The sequence below is a fragment of the Meleagris gallopavo genome, chromosome 1 (assembly GCF_905368555.1).
Source record: "Meleagris gallopavo chromosome 1, MGAL_WU_HG_1.1, whole genome shotgun sequence".
NCBI classification, from domain to species: Eukaryota; Metazoa; Chordata; class Aves; order Galliformes; family Phasianidae; genus Meleagris; species Meleagris gallopavo.
This window is the reverse complement of record NC_139404.1, coordinates 153,478,900-153,496,661: the sequence shown is the minus strand read 5'-3', so window position 1 is coordinate 153,496,661 and position 17,762 is coordinate 153,478,900. Positions and strand designations below refer to the sequence as shown.

The 17,762-nt window shown below is 42.2% G+C and overlaps 1 protein-coding gene across 1 annotated transcript in view; it reads right to left on the bottom strand.

The window, feature by feature from the left end:
• The window catches only part of KLF12 (KLF transcription factor 12), a 280,926-nt gene that overhangs the window by 26,232 nt on the left and 236,932 nt on the right, over positions 1 to 17,762 (bottom strand). The window contains exon 7 of the mRNA XM_085228226.1: positions 1,834 to 1,991. Within this exon, the coding sequence (XP_085084352.1) occupies positions 1,834 to 1,991 (158 nt within the window). The remainder of the gene's footprint in view (positions 1 to 1,833; positions 1,992 to 17,762) is intronic.

Below are 17,762 nucleotides of genomic sequence, written 5' to 3'. Positions count from 1 at the left end.
GTACCTTCAGATGCCAATTCCTGGGTCAACGTGAAGAGGGAATAATGTGCCCCAGAGGTGCCAATCCCTCTTCTATGACTATCCAGAGATTCCAGACAGATAGCATAGCCTAGACATCCAACTGCTGATGAGCCAAAGCTGGATAGATGAATTCTATGATTACTTTTGGTACAGAAACTCTCTTCATGCTACTGGATAGTTACAGCTGCAGAAGTTGGAATTATCAACTACATTTTAGCTTTTGGTGCCTAGTTTTGAGTACTTAGTGCATTCGGTAGTGCAGAACACCTATTGATTTTGGGTGATTTGTATGCAAGAGTTATAAGCCAGGAGATCATTAATGAATTACAGAATCATTAGACAATAGGGAAACAGTTTAGGAAACAAGAGAATGAAAAAAGAGAGGAGTAGAGCTAGAGTGGGATAAAAAAGGACAGAGTGCAAGGCAAAGGATAGGGCTACATAAAATACATTAGAAGACAAAATATACAGGGAAAGAATAAGAAAGAAGAAAAAAAGAATGAAGACAAAACATAATACATTAAGAGAGAATGCATAAACATTAATGGGAAGATATGAAGAAATCAGAATAATTGGCCTGGAGGGGAACCTAATGAAATACCCAGAACATTCCTGCTGTTATAGGAAAGGATTTTCTATTTACAGGAATGAGTTAAGTGATAAATATCAAGACAAAGTCTTGCTCAGTATTCCTCTCAGTGAAAGCCCTGCTAATCATAAGATGTACTGAAAAGAGTGATGAAGAAGTGGCTTCATCTGAAATGGAGAAACCATCACTTTTTTTTTTAAATAGTATCTCGTAACATTTAGAACACACAGAAAACACCAGCAGGTTCTCAACAAAAAACAACATTGCACTAGAAGCTAGACAAACACCATCGTCTCCAAGGTGTTACAAGAATGTTGAAGTACATTAAGAACAGATTAATCAATACATTTAATTTAAGATCAGCAGCATTCCATTCACTGCCTTTTTAGCCATTCCAGTGGTAACATTTTAAGTTGTTCCAGATGACCTCAAAGAGTTGTTCCTGAGTTTATCCACAATAAAATTGCAACGATTACACATCAATGCTTCAGCTACTCTCACGTGCCTGTCATGCAGAGTAGTAGCAAGCAGCCCTTAAGGTCAGTAAGAAAACCAGGTATTGATTACGTATTATATCACTGAATGGGATCCAGCTCATGCAGATGCATCTCTCTTGCATCTATGTCACAGGGATCCAGTGCAATCTATTCTCATAAAATGAATGACTTCCATTTGCAGCAGGTGGTAGGTGCATCAGAAAGCATCCAGAAAGAAATTCTGAGTTCTTGCATTTACAATTCAATTGTATTTAGCAACACTTATCAATGAAAGGCTTCATCTGTAAAAGCAAATAATAGCATAATAGGAGCATGGCTGCTGAGTGAAAAAGTTGGTGCTGAAGATTTATGTCCACACTTCTTGAGATTTTTTTATTTTGAATAGCTTTGGCTGGTTCCAAACAACGATCATCCGTTGTTGGTTGAAACACATTAGATGTATCCATGCAGGCTACTTTTTTGTTAACTTTCAACTGAAAAGAGTCCAGTTTTTGCTAAGAGAGCTTGTACTGAAAAGCAAAACATGGGAAGTGAGAACGATAGAGAAGTTCAATTCAAAAGCAAGCTTTTGATCTGCACCATGCCAAAGCAGATGCACCTGCAGACATCCCTGTTGTTTATATTCGGACTTTTGTCTCCTGGCATAGGATGGCAAGCTCAATAGGTCCTAAATTAGGCAGAAAGGATTGTCAGAACCACGCAATGCCAGTGCCAGCAAAGCCTTACCTGTGTGCGTCCTCCGATGAGCTTTCAGGTGGGAGCTTTTTGTGTATACTTTGTTGCATCCCTCAAAGTCACACCGATGGATGCGTCGCTTCCTGGAGTCTGGAGACTCAGACCTTCTCTGACGCCTTGTGCTCTCAATACTGAATGGCGAAATTGAACTAAAGAACAAAATAGAGGGAGAAAGGAAAAATGAAGCAAGAGCACAACATATATCTTGGACCTCAAAAGATGAGTAGTAGGAAAGCACTGTGCCAAAGGCAGCCTGATCTTAAATATTTCCTTTTCTGCATAATCGTCAGCAGCACCTCTTTGAAACTATTTATGTTTGAATGAGAGTATATTTTGCAGTATTACATAATTCAAGTCTTGATTTAGAAGTGCTTATTGCCAGAGAAAACACCTTGAAATAATGCCTCAATAATGAATCAGCCTGACTTCATTTTATTTCTATTTTACATGTCCAGTTCCAAGTTCAGTGAACCTTGATTTCTAAACAATCTTCTACAAAGACTCAGCAATTTCTCCTTGATATGTTTAAATTGGTAAAAATTCTGACAACTTTTATGAAGAAGTGTTTCTAGTACTGAGATCTTGGCTACGAATTCTCACGTTTGGCCAAATATCTATTGTGTCCTCATATACAGATTGCCAAGAGATTCTCATCACCTGGCAGCAGTGATTTTTCAATTTCCTTATTTAACAGTTCTCAAGCACCCGAAAGTCATGGAAGCTCAGAATGGTTTGGGTTGGAAGGGACCTTTAAGATCCCCTAGTTCCAACCCCCCTGCTATCGGTAGGGACACCTCTCTCTAGACTAGGCTGCTCAAAGCCCCACTGAATTCCTTTCAGACCACTGAATTTAGCACTAGCACAGGGCCAGGGAACCATCCACAAAAAAATGCATATGCTCACAGAAGATATACTCCATTTATTCCAATGTCCTATCAGTTATCCCAATTTTAAGCAATTAAAATGTAGTATTACAGGTCACATTATTTTAGTTTATAAATGCAGTACACATTGAGACAAATTCTTGAAGAAATTCTGCTACAACAATACACTTGCCTTGAGCTAGGCAAACTGGTGCCAAAAATATTATCAGGTTGGTACACGAACCAAACCCTTATTGATCTCTGTTAACTATATTACGTACCTATAAATCATTATTCATTGATTTCCTTATCAGCTCCATTACAGTTATACTGCACAGTGGCTGTGCTCACCTATAATTACTGTAGCTTGCTCAGCTATTTCGAGTGTGTGAATAACATCAATCTTCCTCAACTTTCTGGGACTTCCACCAGATTCTCAGGTTTATTGACATCAGCGAGCTCTTTTAAACTCTCAAGATGGAAGTTCTCAGCTCCTGAAATAACTTGTGACTGTCAAATGAAAATGAATCATAGGGAAGAAAATGGAACGTGCTCCCAAAAAGAAGCATGAACCTCTGGAGAAGCTAAGATACTAAGAATGGCAGTGGAAATACCGATACTGATGTATTCACTGAGAAGCTCCCGTGTCAACACCAAGATTCAATTTGTGACAATAGCTACTGTTGTTGCAGTTATAGTTGTTCTGGCATAAACTTGACTTCTAGGGACTTCTGAAGTTTGCTGGTGATTGTTTTGGATTAAAATTTTAGGCATCTCATGCAACTAGCATGTGATTTCACTGATGTTTCAACTTACTGCATTTCAAATCTTTAAGTGTCAAACAGTGGCAGTCCAAATTGCATTTTCTTTCTTTTTGTCTAAATGTTTTTACAGTAGAATTCCAACTTAAAGCACTACTGAAAAAAGAAGAATTCTCTGACATCTTTATTTTTCTCTTAACACTTAATATACAGTTATACTTCACCTTCAGGTAAAGAGATTTTTCAGATTAATTATTATTGCCTAAAGTACAATACGTGTAAATGGGCATACAGGGGATTTCTGAAGTAGAGGATGAAATGGGCAGAGGGCTGTTATATCAACATTAGCTAGCAAAAAGGAGTCCCCTAGAGAGTGAGACACATCAGCACTTTAACTATGTGACAAGAATACAGATATGTTTAGCCGCTGCAGAAATGGCTAAGTAATTGTACTGAAGCATCTGCATCTCAGGGCAAATAAAAGTCTTGAGTTAGATGAATCGCTGAGATCAGTCAGACTACCCCAGATTCTCTTTTTAACATCCCACCAGCTAAAATAAAAAGCAAACATGTAAATCAAATCTTAAAGCTCAGCAGTGAAGGTACACAGTGCAGCACACAAGACCAGAAAATCTTTATCTTCAAAAATAAATATTTGTGCATCATTTTTTTGCTGCATGATTTATGAGCTGTCTTAAGAGCCTATTTTGTAACTGAGTGTTCAGATCCTGAATAATACAGCTTGTTCAAATGGGAGGAGGATTGAGCTTACAATGCTGCCAGCACTGAGAAAAAAAACAAACCTTGAGAACGGTTGGCACCTCATAAAAAGCTACTTGTCACGTACAGAAGGTGACCTCACCGCATGCTGCTCTCACTTTCCCAGGGATTTATACAGGAGAGGATGGAATACAGTGGTGCCGCACAATCCATGCTGCCATTTCTCAGTTTTTTTTCCTCCCTTTTTTTAAAAAGTGAAGCATCAGGGCTACCTGGTTATGGGTGACAAGGGAATAGCCAAATAAGGCACAGAAAGTGCTGAACCATTGTCCATCATGAGCTCCACAGCCTTGACGAGCTGTGCACACAAGGAGAAAGGTTACCGCCAACAGGGAACAGCAAACATAACCTCATGCCTTCCTTCAGCACTGCAGGCTAAGTGACACGCTGGTCAGCAGAAGGCACACAGGAAACAGCTGAGCACATACCACAAGGGGGTCTCCTCCAGACCCTTTGCTGCAGGGGCACCCTAAAGTGCAGGTCTCACAGGTGGAGAAAGGGCCAGGTCCTACCTGACACTGCCAGCTCTGCTAGAGCCCTACACGGGCCCTATGACTGCGCAACTGCAGATACCACAGGAAGCCTTAAAAAGAACATAAAGATGGTTCCTGATGGGTTGAGCTTCCTGAGGTTCATGCCTCTCACAGTGACTTTCAGTTCAGTCCTTCTTGTTGGTCATGGAGCAGTAAAGGGAAATCACAGAATCATAGAATAGCCTGGGTTGAAAAGGATCACAATGATCATCTAGTTTCAACCCCCGTGCTATGTGCAGGTTCGCCAACCACCAGACCAGGTTGCCCAGAGCCACATCCAGCCTGGCCTTGAATGCCTCCAGGGATGGGGCATCCTCAACCTCCTTGGGCAACCTGTTCCAGTGCCTCACCACCCTCTGAAATGCTCCACTTCCTTGAGTATTTTCTACAAAATAACTTAACTGATTGCATAGACAGAAAAAAAAACCCGAAGTCTTCAAAACCAAGTTCTATGCCTGCTGAAGGCCACTGAGCTCAGCCAGGTGGCTCTGGTCATCACAGAGCTTCAGAATTACTATTCAGCAGTAGCCTCTCTCGACTGCAGACATCTCTTGCAGAGTGCCCAGAATGAAGACTTGGAAAAGCATCAGCAGCTGTGAGCTGCCAGGGTGCCCTGAGGAGCTGTCAGCTCTCCTGCTGACATCCAAGATCTCAGGAAGCCTTCAAAGCTCAAGGTGGGATTTAGCAATAGAATCAACATGATGTGTAACATCTTGGGGAAATTGCAGGTTATATCCAATTACTGCTGATACATCAAGTTTGAAAGGTAAAATAACAAAGAAGAAAATTGTGTTCTGGCTCTGGCTCATCAGTTTGACATTTATTTTTTTGCAATTCATCATTACCAAAAACAGTGTAATTTCTATATTGTTATCAAAAGTACTACACTAACATAAATCCTGAGAGATAGCTGGTTGCTTCCAAAAGCAGCTGCAACACTAATAGTCATTACTGTTCATAGAGTGGAATGAATGAAATCAGGCATTTTTTGGATGGGAGCATTTAAGGTAATTTATAAAACCTGTTATTTCTAGCTAGAAGTGAAAACGTGTTTTAACAGTTCAAGTACATGGAAGTGCTTTTCTCTGATGCAAAAGTCTGCATGCTAAAACAAAGACTCAGATTTCGCCGGTAGATGGCCATCGTGATCTCCATTCTTATCTGTTCTGCATTCGATGGGGATTAGAACAAGTCTGGTAATGCCAAATTATTTTCCCTTTCTATGAATGCTGCCTTAGGTGTTTTGCCTTTGCTCCTCATACAGACTGCAGTAATGCTTCTAAAAGCACATACAGTGCTTCTACACTAACCCTGTGTTTTCTGAGGAATACTCAGAGCAGCACTGTTCAGTGACAGCGGTATGTCTACTACTGAGGCCTTGAACTGTGTTCAGTGATACAGTAAAATGTGACACATGGTGACAAGTGCTTTACAGAAACTGCCTGCTCAACGTTGCAAATGCAGTTACCTTCTGCCACCAAACCATTAGGCTCCTGGCCTTGCCAGTGTCCCAGCAACCTGGGCAAAAGCTTGGACAAACTGTACCGTACAGCATCCTTTACAGTGTTATGGTTGCTCTACCCTCTCCTCTAGTTGGTCCTGTAGCTGATGTGAGACTTACCACTGCTTTACCAGTAGGTCTGTAGCTGCTAAAAAAATGCTGACTTCACTTTGGGACAAAACACTGGCATTTATCAACACTGCCCTCTCTGCTCTTCTGTGAGGAGCACCAGAGGAGCTGGCACCTCACAGCTGCTGAGTCTGGATAACAGGCTTGGCAAGCCAAAGCACGCTCTGCAAAGTAGGCATAATGCAAGCTGTGGTCCTCATGTGTTTTTCAGGCTGTTGAAGGATGTGATTTGGTTAAGCTGACATAACAGGACAGTCCTGCACCAGTTGCTTCCCCTGTGCCAGCACAGGCGCTTGTCTGATCCTGCAGAGAGCCAGCTTAGGGACACACAATGACGAAAAGTCAATTCTGAAAAAAAGAAACTGAGCAGCCTGTTTGCTTTTGTTCATTTAGTTTCCTAAACAGTGGAGCCTGCCAAGTGCCTGCCCTGACAAAATGGAGTAACCCCCCTCCTCAGTGACAATCAGCTGTTATATCATAAATGCAGCAACGTGAATCCTTCATTTATGAGACACGGATACCTTCTTGGCCAGCCTTTCATTCACAGTAACTAAAAGTGCAGTCAAATGAAATAAAAACAGAAAATTCAGTATTATATATCTGCTGATAGTACTGCAGTGAGCAGCTGAAAAAATCTTCAGGTCTCTAGCATTAGCTTGCAATTCAGAGGGCACTGGGCTGCAGAAACGTAGCGAGTTCTGGCTCCTTTTAGCATTCATAGAATTCAGAGCTCTTAAGTGAGTAACTCTGGATTTCAGGCGCTCACTGCAAAAGACTATGTCAAGGCTCACAGAGCTGACAGACAGACAAACAGAGACAAAAGTGATCCCAACACATTTGTCTTGATTCCTTCAGGACACTTCTGAGTCAAGTTAACCCACACACAGCAGCATGCAGCTCAATCAGGAAGCTAATCTCTCTCTCTGAAGACAAAGTGCCCTTTTCTCAGTTTAAGACCTTCAAGTTTCAGATGTTAACAGGTAAAATCTGGGTAGTCTGTATGTGTTGAAAGAGGGAACTGAAATGCATTCCCTAGTTTCCAGCTCTCAATTACTTTCCTTCCTAGCAGCTTTTCACATAATGTAATTTCATTTTCTGATAGCTCTCACAATGTTATGTTACTGCTCAGGGTATCAGTGAAAATAACTTCACAAACACTGTGTATTTGACCATGATGAAATGTAATATGCATTATTTTTCATTACAGTTTATATTACCATACCTACTACAACTAAAGTCATCCCCTCAAATATTTATTCGCCTTTTTTTTTAATACAAAGTTTCTATTGTGTCTTGTTTACAGGCAAACAGATGCATATGCATAAATACATATGTATTTTTTTTCCTCTCTCAGACCCTAATTAATGTTTCATGAATGGCAAGCATCTGCCTTAGGAATGTTTGACATTAAAACATATCAAGCAGTGCTTAAGATGATAATTAAAGGGGAATATATACTACTCGTTTTATCAGTGCTAGCTACTTCTATCAGTGTATTGCAAAGGTGATTTTATACTAGAAATTACTCTTCTTGTGTAAGAAAGAAAGAAAGGACGAATTTGGCAGCATACACAAACAGTTACACATATTACATAGGAAAATCACATGCGTAAGTGAGACAAAGACAAGAGGCAATCTGAATAACCAGCAGAGTCTAGGCAAGAAGATCCAATGATCTGGCCCCATACGGCCATTCCTGTGCTTCTAAATTGGACTTGATGATTGTTATAGTTCTCTATCAACTTGGGATATTCTATGTTCTAAGCTCCTGTCCAGAGGTCACAAAAAAAAACCAAACATCCCCGTATCTTTGACCACAACTTCATCCATAGCATTTATTTCCACTGAGATCAGCTGAAGCCACTTGAACTGTTGAGCTGCCTTGCAGCACTACAGGATGTTACATCCCTCCAGCTGCAGTGGAACTGAAAGTCTGAAAGTGGAACAAGCTTCTGCCAGTGGGAAAGAGCCTGGGGGCCTACTGGGAAAAGTGCCAATGTCAACTGCAGCATGTCTTACCAGAATGATCCATTAGCAGCTGTGTTAAACTGAGACATAAGAATGAGATGGCTGCTTGATCCTCCTGAGCTGCGCTGATGCTGTGGGAGTGCTTTCCAGCTCCCATAGCAGTGCTGTATTCCAGCTCCACACTAGGCTGAGACCCAAGCACACACATTTCACCCCGTTCCTTTGTGATGGATTAATGAGGAACGGGAGCTGAGCCAGAAAATGTGTGACATGTTTCAGCATCTCCCCCAGATCTGACTGGAGGACCAAGACTGCAAAACACACCGCCTGTGCGATAGAGAAATGCTATAAATCAAGCCTGTGATCAATTTTGAAATGACATGCCAAAAATGCCTCCACCAGAGCCTCCCGTCTATTTTACGCTGTTCAATAGCTAACAAAGTGGTACCCCAGAGACTTACTGTGTAAAAGAGCACAGGACTTACACGTTAACTAACTTGTACTTAGGCACTGTGTGCATTATTTAAACATTTACTTCCAGTTTGGGAAACAGAAAGTTCACTCCAGTATGACAACTTGTTCTACCTGCAGATCCCACTGTAAAAATCAGAATCTGGGCAAGCTCATGCAAAGAAAGAAAATGATTCCTGCAAAACTACATTCAGCCACAGTCAAGCATAGGCAACTTCAGATCCTGAAATTCCTTCTAAACTGCAGAAAATTGGGTAACTGAGCACTTCCAACTTGGCTTTGACAGCACAGAGCTCTGCTTTTTACCTTTTCTGTTCCTTTCTGATCCATACATACCTTTCATGTTGGAGACACGAGCTGAGCTGAAATTTTCAGTGTGGAAATTAGATGAGAATGTACATGCTCATGCCTATCACTTTTGTTCTGGTTGCTTGCAGGACTAGTGCTGTTTCTCCACTTTCTACTGCAGCACTCCCTGCATGTTTTAACTTGCTCACCATTTTTTCTCCCTATTCTTGTACCTCTGATTCTGATTTCTTGTACCTGTGTAGCACAGCAGTCATTCCCAACGTCTGTATAATGATGACTCTTGCCTATGTATCCACCTCCTCTTAATGCTCATACGAAGAAATGTGGAACTGATCACCTTACTGATAATTAAAAACCCTCTTGTATATCCTTAGCAGACAAAACTGTCACATAGTATCTCACCCAGTCAGTGACATTAAATTAGGACACCACATCCACTGGGACTGGAGCTCATGTGAGTGACCTTTTCTTCTTTCCTTCCTGCTCAGAAGGCTCATTATCAATATGTTAAAGATTTTATTACCCTGGATACCTCTGTATAATGCAATTCAGGGTGGTCAACTGTAACACTGCCATCAAGCAGATTTTGGTAACTACTAAATAGTTGGATCCATTGACATGTACACTTCAGCTATAATATGAAAAGATAAACTGCTACACTCAAGAGAACATTATCTCAAAAAACAATTTCATATGCTCCATATGAGCCCCACAATGCTTCTGTCTCTGAGAATATCTACAGCAAAGAATGCATCTATTGCAGAAATAAAGTGTCATACCTATTTAATGTGTGTAAGAAAAAGAGATGAAGTAATTTAATTATTTGGGACAAAAGAATTATTGAATGCAAGGTCATACTTCAGTAAGTACAATTTTTTCTTCTAAAACTCCCATCTAAACAATAAAGCCTGAGATTTTTATTTTTCTTCCACAGCTCCCTCTCTTAATGAAAGGAAGTTTTTATAAAAGAATATGATAAAATACTCTAGAAATCAAAATAGTTACTACACCCCAAAGGTCGTACAAACTGTGCCAGCATATATTTTCATTAACAATGAGGAATACTGATATATTTATGAAGTACAAGATGCTAGGTATATTCAAAATGCTAACTTGAATCTGTATTTACAGTCACACATATCTGTGTAGAACTCATTTAGATTACAATCTCCTTCCTATATCTTTTTCACTATTTTGCTTGTGAATAGCAAATAAATACAGTGAGGCTCAAATCCATGAGGGATGTAAAAACATATTACTTCATCATGAAGAAACTCCACTATTTCTCCTTGCATTTGTGGTTTACTCCTATGGAAAAAAAAAAAAAGACCACATCAAGGTTCTGGGCATCCCGGCCACCTCCTTTCTACGAGCTAAATTTTGTCCCCCATGAAGATATTTATATGGGCAGATTACTTACATATTCCCAGTTTCATTTTCTGCTAGAATTGGAAAGATTTCTAGTGGCTTCAACTACATGCTTGGATAGAAGGCAACCCTCAAAGTTGTAGAAATCGTTCTGCCATAGAATTTCTGAGAAGGAGAAATCCATGACCACCGTCTACATGCTGGAATACTTACAGTATCCTTTAACTGTCCTTGTATGGATTGGTTGCACCATGAGGGTAGCCATTCCTTTTCTTCTCTGCATCACTGAAATGTACCTAATTTCTACCCAATGAATTCTCACACTGCACTTTGACTCCAGAGGATCATAGAATCATAAGACTGGAAATGACCTACAAGATCATGTAGTGCAACAGTCCTCCCATTAGCATTGCTACTACAAGCTACCAAACCGTATCTCCCAGCTCCTCATCCAGATGTCTCTTAAACACTGCCAGGGATGGTGACTCCACCACCTCCCTGGGCAGGCCATTCCAGTGCCTGACCACTCTCTGAGAGAAAAAGTTCTTCCTCATGTCTAATCTAAATCTCCTCTGGTACAACTTGCAGGCATTTCCCTGGGTTCTGTTTGTTGCCTGGGAGAAGAGGCCAAACCCCAGCTCACCCCAACCTCCCTTCAGGAAGTTGTAGAGTGTAATGAGGTCTCCTCTGAGCCTTCTCTTCTCCAGACTAAACAGTCTCAGCTCCTTCAGCTGCTCCTCATAAGATCTGTGCTCCAGATCCCTCACCAGTTTTGTTGCCGTTCTCTGGACATGTTCCATGGCCTCAATGTCTTTCTTATAGTGAGGGGCCCAAAACTGAACACAGTACTTGAGGTGCGGCCTCACCAGTGCTGAGTACAGGGGAATGATGAACTCCCTGCTCCTGCTGGCCACACTATTTCTAATGTAGGCCAGGATGCCATGTTAACGTCAGTAACGCTCATGTTAAGCCAAGCATCAATCAACACCCGCAGGTCCCTTTCCTTTTCATACTTATCCAGCCACTCAGCCCCAAGCCTATAGTGCTGCATGGGGTTATTGTGGCCAAAGTGCAGGACCTGGCACTTGGCCTGGTTGAACCTCATCCCCTTCACCTCAGCCTAGCGATCCAGCTTATCCAGATCCCTCTGAAGGGCCTCCCTACCTTCAGGAAGATCAAAACTACCTTCCAACTTGGTGTCATCTGCAAACTTACTGAGGGTAACGATATTAAACAAGATGGGCCCCAGTACTGACCCCTGGGGGACACCACTCATAATGGGTCGCCAGCTGGACTTAACGCCATTAACTACTACCCGTTGGGCACGGCCCTCTAGCCAATTTCTTACCCAAAGAAGGGTATATCTGTCCAGGCCACAGGCAGCCAGTTTCCCCAGGAGAATACCGTGAGAGACTGTGTCAAAGGCTTTGCTGAAGTCTAGATAGACTGCATCTACCAGTCTGGTCACCCAGTCATAGAAGGAGATGAGGTTGCTCAAGCACGACCTGCCATTCATGAACCCATGCTGGCTGGGCCTGATCCCCTGGATGCCACACACGTGCCATGTGATCTCACCCACGATGATTTGCTCCATACCTTTCCCTGGTACCGAGGTCAGGCTGATAGGCCTGTAGTTCCCCGGATCCCTTACAGCCCTTCTTGTAGATAGGATTCACATCAGCAAGCCTCCAGTCCTCTGGGACCTCTCCAGATAACCAGGAGCACTGGTAGATGGCCGAGAGTGGTTCAGCAATCACCCCCGCCAGCTCCCTTCGCACCCGAGGATGGAGCCCGTCCAGTCCCATTGTCTTGTGACAGTCCAGATGGAGGAGGAGCTCTCTAACTGTCTCCACTTGAATGAATCACCGGGGGTGTATTCTGTCTGGCATCCCAGTCTTCCAGATCAGGGCGTAAATTGCCCTGAGGATAACTGATCTGCCTTTTAAGGGCAGATATAAAGAAGGTGTTGAGGACCTCAGCCTTCTAATTATCCTCAGTGGTCACATTCCCCGCTGCATCAAGTAAAGGATGAAAATTCTCCTTGGTTCTTCTCTTATATTTCATATTTTGTAAAAGGATTTCTTGTTCTCTTTTACTGCATTGGCCAATCTGAGTTCAATTTGGGCTTCTGCCTTCCTCCCTGCATGCCTTAGTAACTTCCTTATAATCTTACCAAGTAGCCTGCCCCTTTTTCCAGAGGACATAGACTCTTTTTTTTCTTCCGGAGTCTCAACAATAGTTCCTGCTTCATCCACACTGGTCTTCTTCCCCTATGGCTTGCCATACAGCACTCAGGAACAGCCTGTTCTTGTGGACATCTCCATCTTGAGGAGTGTCCAGGCTTCCTGGATCCCTTTATCCTTTAGGAGCAACTCCCAAGGGACCCCTGCAACAAGCATCCTGAACAGGTCAAAATCCACCCTCTGGAAGTTCAAGTTCAAAGACAGCAGTTTTGCCGGTCACCCTTCTGACATCTCCAAGAATAGAGAATTCTACAATTTCATGGTCGCTCTGTCCAACACAGTCCCTGACTTCATATCTCTCACCAGTCATTCTCTATTAATGAAGAGCAGGTCTGGCAGGGCACCACCCCAGTTGACTCTCATACCAGCTGCGTAAGGAAGCTATCTTCCACGCACTCTAGAAACCAATTGGAGTGCTTCCTCTGCACTGTATTCTATTTCCAACTAATGTCAGTGAAGTTGAAGTCTCCCATGAGAACAAGTGCTAGTAATCGCGCAATTTCTGCAATCTGCTCATAGAATGCCTCGTCCTTCTCTTCATCCTGATTAGGTGGTCTATAACAGAGCTCCACCAAGATGTCTCCCCTACAGGCCTTCCCCCGATCCTTATCCATTGACATTCAACTTTATCACTCCCATCCCCAAGCTCTTCAACATCAAAACACTCTTTAATATAAAGAGCCAAACCACCATGCTTCCTTCCTTGTCCATCCCTTCTGGAGAGCTTGTAGCCATCCATCACAGCACTCCAGTCATGGGAGTGGTCCCACCATGTTTCGGTAATAGCAGCTAGGTCATAGTTAGCCTGGCGCACAATCACTTCCAGCTCCTCCTGCTTGTTGCCCATGCTGTGTGCATTGGTGTAGATGCACTTCAGCTGAGACATCTGCCTCACTCTTAACTCATGCATCGTTCCCCTAGGTTCATCTCTGGTGAGCCCTGTTTTGTCCCCTTCCCCCATCGTAGCTAGTTTAAAGCTCTTTCGATAAGCCCTGCTAGCTCCTGTGCTAGGATTCATTTTCCTCTTTGAGATACATGGATTCCATTCATGGACAACAGGCCAGAGGCCGCATAAACTGCCCTATGATCAACGAACCCAAAGTTTCTGCCTCAACACCAGTCTCTGAGCCAATTATTCATTACTTGTGCTTTCCAAGCCCATTCTGTGTACTTCGCTACCCCTGAAGGTATAGAACAAAAGATCACTTGTGCTCCCACTCCTTGAACTAAACGCCCTAAATCCCTGAAATCTCTTTTCCTAGTTTGTAGGCTTCTCTGAGCAATTTCATCACTGCCCACCTGAACTATAAGCAATGGATAGTAATCAGTGGACCTAACCAGCTCTGGGAGTTTTCTAGTTATGTCCCTGACCCAGGCCCCAAGTGGCCCACCATGATCACCCTTCTTTCGTTACTGACAGAGGCAGTCTCAAGGCATGGAGGTGACTGCCTCGCCTTAGGCTCCCTTCTAAGCAGATCCTTCATTGCCTCCCCATTCACCTCCCCTTCAATTTCTAGCGTCTCAAACCTGTTGCTTAGTGGGAGCTGGGGAAGTGAGGTAGGCAGGCAATGGGGGCTCCCGTGATGCTGAGCTGGGACTCTCTTCACCATTAACTGTGAGTAGGCAGTCTTTGCACTTGTAATTAATTAGGCTACACTTACCAACCATTCAAATGTACTAAAACGGTGAATTTCAACAGTTCCTTGGTTATCACTACATCAGTTCAAAAATGAAAAAATATCTGGTTTGGATGCAGGCTCACAGAAAGTCTGGCAAAACTGTCAGTGTCTTCAGTGGAGTCAAATACACACTCTCCCAGCAGGAAGAGGAAATTTCAGTTTCCATGAATTGGTTTTTTTAATGCTTTCTTACAAGGCAGCACTGGTTTAACTATCTAAAGAGATTACGAGAAGCACAAGATTTGATTGAGAGCAAAATTACATTGGTAGACAATCTGCATAAAGCCATATGGTACATTTTGTACTAAGAAATATAAAGAAATATATCTTCTCCAGATCTTTTTGCTGCTTTAGAAATTGTTCCACTTGCACTCAGAGACAGATTATAAAGTCTCTGTTCTCCACACAAATTATCCACAACCCTTTCTGAAGAGCATGGATCAGGCTGGTAGCCAAGCAGCTCCACTCCTCTGGGCTTCCATGAGTCCAGCTGGCTGCATAGGCCACATGTTTTCATGCTCCCGCACTCAACTGTGTGGACAAGGATCAGGGTAGCTAGTCACTGACTGGGAAAAACTACAGAAGCCTTTAGGATGGGAACAGACTTCTATAAAGAGGCAAGAACAAAATCCTGATGACATTTTGCTGTCAAAAGACAGGGTCAAGATTTCACTCTATGTGTGCTTCAGCTCTGCCAAAGTAAAATCTGAACAAGGGCTTGGCTGGTTATATTAACTATGCCTTCCCAACTATGATTTTGTATGTGGGTTTATAAGAAAGTTCTCATGCAAGGATTTAAAATGGGTGAGATTTACATGATGTTGCCTCTTCAGTTTTTCTGAAATGTAACACAATGCACTTGCCTGATAAGAAATGTTTTCCCACTGGCTGAAGGGCGTGTGTCTCCCTCTGGGACATCAAGTATTCAATTACTTGAGGGGAATTATTCTGCTATTTCCAACAGGCATTAAATGTTTTGTTCAGAAAAGGACAAAAATATGTGAAGTTCAACAAGCCTTGCAAACGGAAGATTTTTGACCCAGCCCCTCCCTAAGCACTAGCAAACAGACAGAAGTGCACGCTTGCAGCTTTATGAAATTTTATTTAGAGTTATTCCACAAGTATTATTTATAATATATATAATTATAATATATTGTAAATATTTAGAAAAAATGCTGCTGAAACAGAGAGAACTGGTAATCTTTGAATGCTACTGTAGTCAAATGAGCCCTGTTCGACAAGAGATTGAATAGTCACCATTTTCAGATACCACATTTTTTCCTTTAATTTGTAACTGTCTCAAGGAAGAAGGTAGGAACTCACTTCCCATATGATTAGAAGCATCATCCAATCACTAACTGAATTGCTTGCACGGATTTCTTGCAGATGACTTAGGAACATGTATCAGACCTCTTTAATCCACAAGACACTACTTGTCCTAATTAGTTCTAGAGCATATTTCTACAGCCTTGTTATCATTTGCTGTATTTATTTTTTACACTACTATCGCCATCATTTATTATCACGCTTTGAAGCACAGGCGGTTACAAAGGGAAACTCGCACAGAAGTGAAGCGCATCTGTCTGGCTGCTGCTGCCTCTGAAGTGGGCACGTCAGCCCCTCCCGCATCTCCTACAATGCTGAAAATCAAGGCACTGTAATAATGGGCCACTCCGTTAACCTTGCTAATTTATGCATGTTGCTCATTAGTGCTCTGCCAACTGCAGTTTTCAAGTCCCAAAGGTAGGTCAACAGATCTGAGCATTTAGAAGAGTGTGTTCTGAATTTCAAGTATCTTAAACTTGTGGTCAGGAGCACCGGTCTAGGATCCAGCGGCCTCTTGTTTTGCTACAAGTTTCCTATGCATTAATCTAGACTCAAAACCAGTTGTGCTGACCCAGCATGCAGTTCACTGGTCTCTGGAATTTCTGTTGCTCCCCTGAAAGCACCAATCTCCTGCATCTTCAGTAACAGGATCTTTGGCTTAAGAGCTTCAACCCAATAACCACCATTTTTTGCCCTCATATGAGATACAGCTACAAATGTTTCCAGTGGAAAACACAGTGAGAAAACACAATGAAATGAATGAGGACAGAGCTTCCCTGAAGAGGTTTTACTGATAAATTTGCTCTGAAGAAGAAACAGTGAGTGAACCTCAACAGAATTAACATTTGATTAAAAAAACGCTTTAAAAACACATTGTGACTACTTTAAAGTAGTACTAAAAAGAATTTTGTTAGAATATCCTCTTAAAATCAATCAATCGATCAATCAATCCCCACTACCACTTCTGGATATCTTCCCACCTCTTATCTATTATCTTCCCACCCCTTATCTATTAAAGTCTCCGCTTGCTTACCAGTTGAGATCTTACAGTTTCACTCAACAGATAAAGCACCAACTACTACTGTCAGTTTAGTAATTAAGAACGACCAATGTGCATACAAGCAAGCTTTTACTAGAGAAATCAGAGTCTGTTAAAATCTAGCAAAACTCAACCCTGAGCATATGTTGTTTTATTTTGTTTTGTTAAATGGGATGGAACGTATGAGAACTTTCATGATCAAAAACCTCCATGATTTCCTAAAACATTTGCAGCCTTAGCTTGCAGTAAGAAGGGATCATTATCAAAGCATTTTTCAGTCACAATTGTTCATTTTGGATGAGGCACATATAGAAGAAAAAGAAGAAAAATAAAACTCCCTCTCAGCATGACAGAATGATACTGCTGTAACTACGGTGAGATAGAGTGTTGGGCAGGTAGAGAAATCAGACAGGTATTCAGCTTAAGGTCCAACAAGATGACTGCAATTATCAAGAGTGATGGCCTGAAGGAGACATGCTACACATCTGACCCAGTAGCCTGGAAATGGGGTCCCTGCTGACACTGGCTGGAACTCCGAGGTGTGGGCCGTTGTTCAAAGTACTTCATGACACCTACACAGTAGGCAAAAACACATTTCAGGGGGAACAGAGAAGTAGCCTCACCCTTCCCATTGCAGCTTTTGTTTCTTTGCTCTTGTATTCCTTAACATCATGTGGGATGCACAGAGCGTGGAGGACTATTATCACATGAACTGGGGGCCACAGTGATGAGCTGCTCAGAGGTGGCTCACTGGGAAAATTCATGATCAGTTTGAATCTAGGTAACAGAACTAAATCATAGACTGATTTGGCTTGGAAGTGATCATCCATCACAACCCCCTTCCAATAGTCAGGCTGCTCAAAGCCCCATCTAACCCAGCTCTGAATACTCACAATGATGAGGCTACCACAACTTTTCTGGGCAGCCTGATCCAGTGTCACACTGGACAC